General features: G+C 31.7%; 1 protein-coding gene across 1 annotated transcript in view; it reads right to left on the bottom strand.

Annotated features, from left to right (window-relative positions):
- Positions 1–2290: 2290 nt before the first annotated feature.
- The window catches only part of LOC129234574 (U3 small nucleolar RNA-associated protein 14 homolog A-like), a 45399-nt gene continuing 34003 nt past the window's right edge, over positions 2291–13686 (bottom strand). Inside the window, exons 17-21 of the mRNA XM_054868596.1 lie at positions 10494–10647; positions 9788–9996; positions 9323–9439; positions 5706–5802; positions 2291–2601 (exon numbers count right to left, since the gene is read on the bottom strand). Of these exons, the coding sequence (XP_054724571.1) occupies positions 2353–2601; positions 5706–5802; positions 9323–9439; positions 9788–9996; positions 10494–10647 (826 nt within the window). The 3' untranslated portion in view covers positions 2291–2352. The remainder of the gene's footprint in view (positions 2602–5705; positions 5803–9322; positions 9440–9787; positions 9997–10493; positions 10648–13686) is intronic.

Genomic DNA, 13686 nt, shown 5'->3' on the forward strand with positions numbered 1-13686 from the left:
GGGCGCTGGCCTCAAAATACTTTTTGAAAATAAAGCTTAGAAATCAAAATATTCTGTCATTATACATTGAGACATTAGAAGAGGAGGGGTGCTCTTCTCTAACTCTCCAGCTGTCCAGCCAAAAAATGCACCTCTAGGTAATGTTTGCTTACACTAAAGGAAGTGTGAAGGTGCTTAGAATCCTTCCTTCCTGGAAATATTTTGCCTTTGAGGATCTAAAAATTCGATTTTCAACTATATTTATATATATTTTAGAAAAGGATGGAAGATTGGTGAGCTCCTCCAATAAACCTCCTTTTAAAGCTATCATCACGATATAAACTAGGGAGGGAGGGGGTCCTATCAAAACTCGTTTGTAATTGAAGTCCCAAAAAAATTCATTTAAGTTGCTTTTAAGCAAGTTAAGTGATAAGGGCCGGATAAGCTAGTTTCCGCTGACATTTTTTTCCACATAAAAACTTAAAATGCAATTTTTTGCTACATATCAAGGCATTTGTGAAAGGACATTAGAAAAGGGGGTTCTCCTCCTATTTCGAAATTAAAGTCGTAAAAACGAAAATTTAGGCGCTTTTTGGTCTTGTGAACAATAGGTATACTCTGAGAACGGCAGCAATCGTTTAAGTGTCTGTAGTTGGAATCAAGAAATGATGTAAAAGATGGAGAAAATTTTTGGAAATATAAGTTTTGTTTTGAGGATAGGGATATAAGTTATCTCCCAATTTCGGTCTATACTTCTTTTTCAGTAAAATACATGTGTTAAATTTTGTTATCTTCTCATAATATTTTTTTTCCTTAAAAAATTCCTACAATCACAAGGCTTTGGGAGGGGCCATGGCCCCCCTCTAGATCCGCCCCTGCTTACGTTCCACGAACTTAATCGGTAGCGACCGGTAGATTGATCACGTGACAGCTAGTATGTCAGCTAGTTCTAAAGCACAGGAGTTGATATCATTATTTTAACTGGTCAGCTACCGGCCACTCATCGAACAACACAACCAAGGGTGTATGAACCTTGGAGAAATATCGGTAGCACCCAGATTGGATTTGACTTCATAACTCTTTCCCCAAACCTCGTTTTTTGTTAGATTCCAGCGGTTGAAGGAGGAGTAATGAAGTTAATTTGAAGCGAAATGATACGGGAAAGTCAGATTAATAGAAAAAAGATGCCGCGGCCACATGTTTGGGCATAACAAACTTCAGCACACAGTATCTTTTAAAGAAACGAAAATTTTTTAAAATCTGGTTTTTAAATAAAATCAGTATAAGAGCGAAATAATCGGACTAAAATGTTAAAAAGCGGTCTAAAGCAGACGTTATCCTAAAAAACGGACAGTTTGGGAGCCCTGAAATCTTAAAATAGGGAGGAGGTTGTAACAACTGTGAATCGACATCCAATTGCTACTCTAGTCCAATTTTTCTGCCAACATTCTTTAATATTGACTTTTTCTCAGAATTTCGCCCTGTGGTTTTTTGGTCAGTCAATCCTTTTCTGGAAAGCTCTTTTAAAGAATTCAATATTTTATCCAGGGGAGTCAGCAGTCAGCTACTACACTCGCTGCTATTAGTGCAATTCTTAAAGGGTAGGCTAAATGTATCCAGGGCAGCCCTCTAGAGGAAGAAGGCACCACCACCATGATATGTTTTTCAAACAAGTGCGAGTAAGACTTTTATCTGACTGACAAAAAGCTTTTAGCTCTTTTCAAAAACTTTGGATTTATTCCTCATGGTATTCAAATAATATCAGTAATTTTAATGTGTACCCTCCAAAAAAAAAAAAAAAAAAAAAACGAAAAGAAAATTCATTTACTTGAATTAATTTTCAGAATGAAAGCTAAGCATTAGTATGTAAGTGATATAGAAACTCGATTGGAATTAAAATTATGGAACCTCAATAATTCGACATCCTTTTAAGTCGCCATGTTTTCATGTTCTTTTAGGGTGTCGAATTATCAAGATTCCACTGTATACTGATTTTCATAGTTAAAACGAAATCTAATAAATAAATGAAAAATGGCAGTTAGGGTCCACACTACATACAACTGAAGTCGAAAAGGCATCAATCTTACTTTTTCATACAGTCAAATTTTGCACATTTAATAGTTAGAGGAGAGTAAATTTTAAATTAGTAGCCTTAACTAACTTACAAAATTAGTAATTACAATGGTGAGCAATACAATTTTTTGAAATTTCAAGTACTGGTAAGTCAATAACAAAATGGGGTTCTCATATTGCCACCATCTCCTCTAATAGTAATTTTTGAGAGTAAAATGCAAATTTTGAAAACAGAAAATTATATAGTAACAATAATATATTTATTTTTTGAACAAGTATTTATACAGAGTTATACAAGAATTAAAAAGCAGTTAATTGATTTTGCTTAAGGTTCCTTTTTCCTTTCTTGACTTTAGTTTGTTTAGTCTTTGTTTCCAGAATAACGTCTTCAGCATCAATGGGATCAATTATCTTTCCCATCTTTGTGATTACTTTCGGTGCAACTAAATTCTGGAAACTACTTTGTGGATTCCATGTATTTCCAATGGGTTGCCGAATGTAACTCTCAAACTGATGAACATTTGTAAATGGAAAGGGCAAATGGCTAACCTAAAAATTACATAGGAAAAAGAAAATAAGAAATTGAGCATATTTGAGTCATTTATGAGTGAGCAATTAATTTTAGTTATGGAAATTATCATGTGCTCACTTCCATAATCTTAATATATAAAAATGGAGTTTGGTAAATTTGTTCCCTAAGATCTCAGAAACTACACGGCAGATTTGGCTGAAACTTTCACCGTTTGTTCAGTTTGGTACTGGGAAGGTTTATAGACCAGTTCGAAAAAAATCCGATTGATAGTTCCCTTTTTATTCCAATTTTAGTCCCAATTTTCGCATAAATGCCCCAAAATGTGGGTGGAAAAAAACGTGTACATATTAACATTATATGTCCATCGAAAGCGCCAATTTTTCTGCTGAAGATAGCATCTGTTCGAAGTTTCTAAGTTGTATAAAAAACGAGTTATGAGCTTTTTTGTTCCCTGTTCGAAGGCTTTCATCAACCCAAGTCATTATTTAGTGTGTCATCTCAACTCCCAAGAATTGTTGTATTGTTGAATATTTTTGCGTTTCGTCTGACTTTTTGAGGCTTTTCTCAAGTCAAATCTTAAAGTAACGTTTTTCCACAAGATTGGCTAAAAATAAATGGATTTGGCTGATCATTTTACTTTTAAACGGAACTTATGTAATTAATGGTTTATTATTATTATTTATGCTGATTGGACACTTGCTCACTATATCCAACCAACCAGCAGAAATATCGCCAGAATTTTTTCAAAAAGATTTCAGTAGCTGATGCATTTGACAGTTTTTTTCCACTGTCGCTGTTTTTGCGCCCAAAGACTACGTAATAATGTTTCTCAGCTTTCACCATATAAACAAAATATCGCCAATCAAAGATACTTAAAAAAAAAAAAAAAAAACTATGTAAAATAATTCAACAACTAAATTAGGCAAACCCATAAACCGCGCTAAAACTTCCATTAATTTTTCTTTTTGCACGATTTCAAACAATCGCCAAATTTTACTACTTATTTTGGAAACATTTCGGATGAAACCGTTTAGTGCCATTTTATTTTGACCAAAAGTATCTCAGCATCTGGCAACAATATTTCTATAATAAAAATTAGTAAAGAGGGGGAGTATTATCGAAAGTGTCCCAAAATGATTCTCGCAAATTTGGTAAGATTTTAAACCGCACCAAGTGCCCATAAAAATTGAAATTTCCCAAAATAACTAAAGCAAGTGTAAGGGGAACACGGGTGGCTATATTTTTTAAAATAGTTCGTACATCAATAGCTATACAGAGAAAGTTTTAGATTTAAAAAAAAAAGTACTAACGGATAAATCTTTCTAAACATGTAAAGTTTAATTTCATATTTTGGAAATTCTTCAAATTTGTATACACTTCGTGTTTTCGTTTCTAAATGAATACTATTTTGCTCTTTTTACTTACTGCTACTTTAGTTTTATGAGTAAGGAAGGAGCTAGATTTTAAATCACGTCAAAAAGGTGTGTTTTAAGTTCTTTCACTGAAAACAGAAAACAAATGCAAGTAACGATTGTTTCTCATAATTATTGCTGACCCAGGCAACGCCGGGTATTTTTGCTAGTTAAATATAAAATAAAAGCCCAAAATAAACCTCAACTTAAAAATAAAATAAATAAACTTGAGATAAACTGTTTAATTGGCTTAGGAAATTCAAATGAAGTTTCCTAATGATGGTTTATACATAAAATGAAAAGTTTTTTCCCCAAGTAGTGTTCAAAGACTTTTCAAGGATAAAATAAGCTTTTTCAAGAACTAGCTAGTTAGGACTATTTGAAAAGGTGAAATATTTTACCATAAGAAAATAATAATTGCTGAATCATTTCCAGTTTTCATAAAAATCTCAGCATCAAACAAAATCTTTTATAGCACACTATAAAAGCTTCAAAAGAAGCATGTAAATTAGAATCAGATTGACTACCACTGACTTAAAACAACAATAAAGATGTAATATTTAAAATAATAACGACTACTATAGTATAATTAATAGTTAAAAAAATGTTTCCTTCTTCATCTCTAAAATTTAATATCAGAAAAAAAGGAGAGGGACAGTTTTTAATGTTGATGTATTAATATAACAATGTAGGATTTTACTAAGAAAGAAATGCTTTGCAAAATTTTTAGGTAATAATAATGACTAAATTCTTTTACTACCTATCAATTAGAGGCTATGCATTTTATTTATAAGTAATACCAATTCAGTAAAAAACATACTATTTTACTTTTAAAAAACCACAAAAACAAATCGACCAGAGCCCCACGGGAGCTCGGGCCACGTCTGCCGTTAAGGATGCTGGTAAATTACTTTCTGATTACTGAAACTTATCAAAATACAATAGAAAACCAATTTAACAATTTCCAAGAAACTGGAAATTGCTATCGTTAAATCAAAGGTATCGTTAAATTGAGGAACATATACACATTCAATGTAAATAATCCGGACCAGTGAAATGTATCACTAAATTGAGGAAATTGTTAGATTCGGATATCGTTAAATCAAAATTATACTGTATTCAGGATCTAAAAATTTAAGATGCTCATTCAATGGAGAACCCCCTACTGCTTAAACATGGAATTTCCATATTGTTTAAAGCAGTGTACATTAAGGTGGAACAAAAAAAAAGTTCAAAGGGCCAGAACAGCTGGGTGTAAGAAAGTTATGCCCCTCCCCCCTCTAAAGTGTACATTTTTACACCCAGCTCTTTTGGTTCAATGAGTTTCATATTGTTAAAAAATGATAACCCAAAATTCATTTTTTTCTGTGTTTTGAATTTTTAATAGCTGTCAGAAGCAAAAGATATTGTTTGATTGTGCTAAAACTTTTCTTATTAGTTTCGATGGACGATTTTTGCCCATTTGACATGCGGCTCTTTGAACTTATTTTTCACTCCACTTTATTGTGCATACATTTTGATTCCAGGCTAACAATTCAATAGAACATGATAGGGGGAGGGGGGGGGGGGGTAGAATGTGAATCGACTTAGAAGCCTCAAATGAATTTTTTTCTAACTTTTCACTGAAGGAATTAGGGGGTCAAATTTTATATGAGTCACTCCCAGTCAAATATGTTATGTTTAAAATCTTAACACATGCATAACTTTACCTGATGAGCAGCAGCTTTTGCATCTTTATCTTCATTTATAATTACATTGCCCAAGGTATTCTTCTTTGAAGGAAGTTCAACAGGCTTAATAAGAAAACTAAATGAAAATAGATAAATTGAAAGATTTGACATAAAATTTGTATTCACAGTAACAAGTTTTAATGCTTAAAACATTTACATGACTTCCTAAAAAAGTTAATTTATTTTCTTGAGTAGTCTTTTAGTCTTTCTTATAACAAATAAATTATCAAAATCAATATAATACTAGAACTGCCACAAAAATATGCATTTCTGACAAATGTAGTTTCCTAAATGTAACAACTTAACAGACAGACCCAATCATTATAAATATAACTTGAGAGTTAAAGCATCAACCGAGCAACTTTATGACTTACAAAAATAAACTGTACAATAATTGATATGACACCTGCTGACATTAAAAAAAATAAATATTTTAAATTGGTGAGTTTTGATTTTTTTATTTAAAAAAAATAAAATGTGTGGCGAACATTCTTACTACATTTATTTTCTAAATAAAAATAACTACATAACTGAGACCTAAATTAAATAATTTTCAAATTAAATAATAAAAAACATCTGTCTGAAAGGAATTCATTCAAGATAACATATGAAAAAACAACATTAATTGAATAAATTTTTTTAAAAAAATCAAAAAGTGCTCACTTTGACAACGTTTTATAAGTAAAAAACAGAAGAAATATGCATAAGCAATTTTTATTGGAGTTCCACTGCACAACAAAGTTGCTCCAAGACAGCTTTAAACTTATGCAACTATTAACAAATTGCTATTGAACTAATTCTCATTACCAATGTGATACTATGGTAAGAAATGCATCTCTTTTGCTTCATTCAGGCTTAACTGATTTTAATTATATTTTTATTTTATATCCAAACAGGATAATTTTAATCACGTTATATGTATGGAGAGTGCTTAATAAATGGAAATAATATAAATCTGGTTCTAAATGCTTTATAAATTATTTTGCATTACAAAGCATACACATCACAAAGCTGAAAGTTACTATTTAAAATTGATCCAGGAAATGCAGAAATTCATGATCTTCTATGACTTCTATTTGATTTTCTCCCACTTCAAGTGTTTTTAAAATTTTACTTCTGTAAATTGTAGATTTCAAGTATGGGGCCGTCCATTAATCACGTGAGGCTCAGGGGGGGGGTCCAGAAAAAATCACGAAACATCACATAGGGGGAGGGAGGGTTGTAGTAATATATTTATTTTTCTGACAAACGCGCAATGCTCAATCGAAAAGCAACTTGTAGTGTGTGACTTTAATTCGCCGCCGCGTTGTTGCCAAACGAGCGAAGTGAAGTTCTCGATCACGAGCCGCAACAACTGCCCGCCTGACTCCATTATTCTGTTGTTTTGGCACTGAATACACACATAAATTGTTTAACCTCGTACGTTTGCATTAAAACAATGTCTAAACTATTTGATCCATATAAAGACATATTTGCAGAATATAAGATAGGAAAAAGACCTGGTGTAGCTCAAAAAGAATTTAATGAATTGTGGGCTAATGCAAAACAAAAATGTACTACAAAAGAAGAATTTATGAAGTGGGCGAATGATCTTTTACTAGAAAACCACCGAAACCACCAAGCAAAGAAGTCTTCCAATATTCTTTTATTGTTCTAATACTAAAAGAGTAAGTTAAAATGTGTATGTATTAACTATATCTTTTTATGAACATTGTTCGAATAATAAGAATTCACTTATATTTTTATTTGCAGTAGATGTTATTGTTAAATCTTACAGTTTTTCATAACATTGAGAAAATTAATATACTTATTCCATAAATAAAATATGCATAGCTTACCTACCTATCTTAAGTATTTAAATCCAAACATATTCTATTTATTTTAACGTATAAAAAGGTTATTAAATTAATCTCTTAGGTTTTTAAGTCATTAGGAATAATATTTTAAATTCCATTAGAAAGTGCTAAAAAGCAGAAAGTGATTAACTGAAGGTACCCATTGGCTGCTTTTCACCACTCGCAAGACTTTAAAAAAGTAGGTATTTTGACCCGACAGTCTACGAGGCATGGGTTTATTAAATTAACATTGTGACAGTTTTAAATGGGTGATTCTCCAAAATAATAACAATATTATGTCCCAGGAGCCTAACATATAGTCTTATTATAGTCTTTGTTGTTATTATTGTAGTCTTTCATTATTAGATGATACTTATAACTGTATTTTATAAATATTTAAAAAGAATAATAAGGTTTTTTGTAAGTACTAAAAACACGTGATATAGTGGGGGGGGGGGGTAGTCTTCAACCTCATCATGTATCACCAAGGGGGAAGAGAGTTAAAAAATGCCAAAAAAAAAAAAAAAAAAAAGAAAAACACATGATTAATAGATGACCCCTGTGGACGATTTAGCACTCAATGTATAAGGATATGCTGTCACAAGTTAAGAAACTTCAGTTGTACAGCAATAGCATTCTTCCACACATACAAATAAAAAGTGTTGTACTGTACTAACATTACTGAGTATGTGATTTATATTTTTAAAAAGAAAAAGAAAAGTAGGTCCTTGAGTCCAACATTTGTGTGTGTGGCTTATTCTCCACGATCTAGTCGATGCTAAATCAGGTCCAAGAGTTATGGATCGATAAGAAGTTGAACACTAAAAGCAGATTAGAGGAGAGGTACTCATATGACATTCCCAAACATGCAAGAAGGTGGGAAGGAGAGGCCTCAGCTGCAGCACATTTAGTGCAAGTTTGGAAGCTTTTTCTCTTCGCTGGTAAAAATAAGGTTCTTAGTATGCTCACTCTTGAGTCTAGTGATCTTCAACCTGGATAATTCTATCCATGCCAAGAACAAGGATGCTGCCTCGGGATTTTCAGAATACCAGGAGTGAAGTGGAGGCGTCTCAAACAGATTCCTATAGGACATCTTAAACTTTGAACATATCGCATATGATGTAAGATTCCTAGGAGAGATTAAAGGCCCAGAAGATCCCTCTTTGGCAAGAATATCAGTTGTCTCATTGTCCAGGATACCAATATGTGAGGATCTGGTGTGAAGGTGTGTGAGGTGTGAAGAAAAATCATGTGATGTTGTGAGAGTGCTTTTAAATTTTCCAGAATTGTCACTGAAGTATCATCTCTAACCCTTGTCCAATTTCTCAGGTGTTGAATGGTACTGCGGCTATCGGTTAAAACCTAGACATCTTCAAAGACATCTCCACGAACCAAAATCTTTAGTACCTTGTTAATAGCAATGAGTTCTGCTCTAAATTTTGAGCAGTAGTCTGGATTATGTACCCTGATTCTAATGGAATCAGATGGTAATTTAATTTAAGCACCACTACCAGAGGCATTTTGGTCTTTTCTACTGCTGTTTGTATAAGCCTGAACTGCCAAGGTTGGTATTTGATTTATGATTTCAAGGGCAAGCTGATAAAGGCAGTCAGGGATATCGTGAAGTTTGCTGATCTGTACACCAGACAAACTACACATCCAACATTTAAATAAGGTCGGCAAGAAATCAAATTTTTTTAAAATTATTTTTCTTTGAGCTAGGAAGGATCAATATTCAATAAAATTAGAAACAAATATTACCGTTGTTTTTTCCTTCTGGATGCTTTTATGCCAGGTCCGCCCCAGGATCCCCAGCCAGGTAAAAAAAGATTTATAGTTTCTGGTTTGTTTGCCCGTTCTGCGGACCTTTTATCTTCCCTGGAAAAGGAAAATTTAACTCATGATATGCAGGAACTTATCAGCATAAAATTTCGTCTAAATTATTCATTACTTTAAACAGTGCACAAAACTAAAATTTTTCAAATAAACATCAAGAAAACCAAGAATTAAATTAATATCTCAAACAAAACAAACTATTTTTTCATTTCACATCAGTTCATAAGAAAGAAAAGTAACTAAGTTTAAAAAATACTTGCAGCATTAAAATTTTCAAACGTAATTAATTAAAGTAAAACCCACAAGAAATATGAAGCTGTTGTATTTGAAAGGTAAAAATAATTCTAGTTTTCATAATATGCAAAAAGAGAAGAAATAAAAAAATTGTACTTGAATTCAGATATAAAGTCTTCATCAGCAAAGGCTTGTTGAATCGTTATCCTTTCTTCAGTCGTATCATCTAGATCTTCATCCCCAAAGGTAATATCATCAGGGACCAGTGAATTTAGGCATGTGACTTCTGAACTGAAGTCCATATCATCTTCAAGAACAATTGATTTAGCTTTTTTTGGTTGCTTGGCTAATTCATTTGATTCTTCCTAAAAAGTGTTGGACATTGATTATTTTTTGTTACACACAAGCTAAAAATTACTTTGTAAATTTGCAATAACATAACTTCCTATAATAATACAGTAATTAAGTGAAACTAGCACATATATCAAATAAATTCTAAAAAATAAGCAAACGTTATCAGAAACTACCCATGATTACGTTTTAAAACATCTGATTACATTTAACAACCCTTGAACAAAGCTGCAAATTTTACAATGGCTGTTTCAATATTAAATTAAATAATTAACAATTAAATTTAAAATAAATATACCTGACTTTTTACAAAAAATAGGGGAGGGGGACAAAATAGCATCCCTGACTCAAATAGAATAAAATAGGCTTTGCACTACAAAAAAGTTCTATTGATGTTAAGCAAAAAGAAAATTTACCAAACAAATTAATACAAATAAAAAGTCTTTAAAAATCAGAATAAAATAAATACAAAAGCTCCTTTAAACAATCAAAAAAACATAACAGGACTCACTTTGTTCTGTTCTGATGATCTCGGCTTTTTAAGTACAAGTCTATCGAGCAAGGCTGTAGCAGTATTATTTGTTTGGTCTTTCATTGCATGATTATCAAGAACGTGAGGAAATTCTTCTGTATCTAGAGAATCATGATATTCGTCATCTATTTGACTATATCAATGGAAAAAAAACATAGATAAAATGATACAGAATCAAATTAACAATGCATTTCACAGAATAAAACTTAGAGATTTTTGTACTAAGAGTATTAATACCGACACTGCTTCAAAGTGTTACATACAGTGAGGTTTGATTGATCATTAACTTATCTTTCATTCTTCTGCCATCTATTTCAACAGTTAATTCACAGTTCATTACTTAAAATTTAACAAAATAAGAAAATGATAACTGAAAACTCCCTACAGTTTTTGTATTTAGCTTGGAAATAAGATAGGTATTAAATATAGAAAGCAATCTTATAGAAAATACTTTACCACCAAATTAAAGTCAAGAGACAGCAAAATATGTTCTAAGAATAACTATTCTTATCATTTTTTTTTTAAAACTAAATACAACAATAATAAGATATAAGGAATTTTTAAACCAAAATCAAGCAACATGCTACTGTTTTGCGAAATCTGAATTCACATACAAAAAAAAAAAAAAAAAAAAAAAAAAAAAACACAGAAAATCATAGATTAAAGCTTTATTCTAAAGTGATCATCTTTGTATTTATAAGAATTTACTTCATACAATGTTGGATTTCGTGTGTGTTATTATGATTGCATTACTCAGTGACTAGTTCTTTCTTGACGAATACTAGAATACTGTGTACGATTACTATTTTATTACTTACATTGTATTTATTAGAAGATCTTTCTATTTATGCATTGCCACATCAAATGTCTTTCCTCCGTATAATCTGTGCTGGCATTCTGACTTATTTTTAACTTTCTCTTCTATTTTTATATTTATTTAATTAATTTCTTTTATTTTATTTATTTATTTTGTTGATAGGACAAGTGTAAACTGTACAATAACTCCATAGGGTCTGGTGGGGGAAAGTGGTCAATGGGGTAAAGTGGTCATACGTCAAATAAATGGCTATAGCTTGGAAATAAATGTTCGAATGAATGTGAAAATTTTACTTTAGAGTAAGGCAGTTAGAAACTACATTTTGAAAATAAAATTTTACAACTGGCAAAATTTTATTCGGTAAAAAAAAAAAATATTTTGCGTGAACATGAAAAATTTTAAAATTTAAACACCATTTTAAATATTTTTGGGAAATTTTGTTTGTTACAATTAGGAACAGATTGACTGTACAGGAAGCTTCCTACATGTCTCAAGAACTCTTACTCATTAGCAGTTAGCTGAATTTATTTTAGATAATTTTTTAGAACAATTTAAGTTAGATGGGGTAAAGTGGTCATAATATTAGGCTTAACGAATATTGTTCCTCTAATGTCACTTAATCTTTAGGTATTAGGCAGATACAAATTAAATATTAATTTTACTTAATACTTAATAGGTATTGTTTTTACAATAAATGGAGTTAAATATGCGAGTATAAGCGTATATATACGCATATATGCTCGTGTAGACATGTCCATAGACGTATTCACATACATGCACCAATAAATACGTATATGGGTATCTGCAAGTATTTTTCATCTATACAGCTATACATTCTACTATACACGTATATGCTCGCTTATACTTGTATATATAAGAACACTTATATATACGCATACGTACTCGAGTAGACATTTACATACAAGCATATGATATAAAAGTATACAGGGTGAGTTTACATTCCTGGGCAAATTATTAAAAGGTATTAGAGGAGAGAATAAGAAGTAAGAATCAACAAGGAACATATGGTCACAAACACAATGCTGACGCGCTACATGCACGCAAAGTGAGAAATTGATGGATGCAAAAAAAGTCACAAATTTATATATATATATATATATATATATATATATATATATATATATATAGGACTTAAGAAAGTTTTAAAGCGATTGATGAAATTTGCGGCCTTCAGCTGTAATACATGCGTTGCATTCACAGATCCCTCTCTGTTGCAATAACGAGACTTTTGAAACACTTTCATCAGTCGCTGCGTCTTTGTTGCGATGCGTGTATTAGAGCTGCTACAGACCGTAACTTTCAACAACTGCTCTAAATATTTCTTAAAAATTAAAACGTTAGGTAAACTTATCTTTGTGCAACATCTGCCTTGCTTTGCATCCATCAGTTTCTGTCTTTGTGTGCATATAGTGCGTCAGTGATTATAACTTTCTTATGATTCTTTGCTTCTTATCCTCCCCTCTCACACCCCTTTGATTTTTGCCCAAGAGCTTAGATTCACTCTGTAGGCCGACATGTATATAAGCGTATGTTATCGTGTATGCATAGATATACTGGTGTATACATGTAAATGTACGTATATACGTCTATACAGGTATATAATCGTGTTTACACGCATACATGTCTATATACTCGTGCTTCCATATTATATATACATGAGTAGACATGTACAAAGACGCACTGGATGTATCCACGAATTAACTCGTGTATACTCGTATATGTATGTATGTATGTACACTTATATATGCGTATATACGTCTACTATACAGTACTCAAGTATGCACATATTTTGGCGAGATACAAGTATATATGCGCATATGGTGTTCGTTTATACGCGTATATACATGTGACACGTATGTACTCATGTAGACAGACACGTATACACTCCTGTAGGTAATTACGTATACATGCTTATATACTCGTATATACACGCATATACTTGAGTAGGCACGTGAATGCATGTATCTGATGTATACATGTATCTACTCATATAGGAACGTGTTTACTCGTGTATAACACGACACGTATATATATTCATGTATGCATGCATCTACTCGTGAATATACCTGTAGCTATACAAACAACTGAAATATACAAGTATTACGGTTATTTATAATGGTTTTGCATCTATTTTTAACTATGACCACTTTACCCCATGCTATGACCACTTTCCCCCACCCCATGGGGTAAAGTGGTCATAAAAACATAGGGAAAAGAAAGTTCTATAAAACTACTAAAATCAATATTTTTCTTCCTAAAATTCACTGTACCGTGTTCTTTAATAATGCAATGTAAATTAACAACAAAAAAAGTTGAAGTGTTTAAAGAATATGT

The sequence above is a fragment of the Uloborus diversus genome, chromosome 1 (assembly GCF_026930045.1).
Source record: "Uloborus diversus isolate 005 chromosome 1, Udiv.v.3.1, whole genome shotgun sequence".
NCBI classification, from domain to species: domain Eukaryota; kingdom Metazoa; phylum Arthropoda; class Arachnida; order Araneae; family Uloboridae; genus Uloborus; species Uloborus diversus.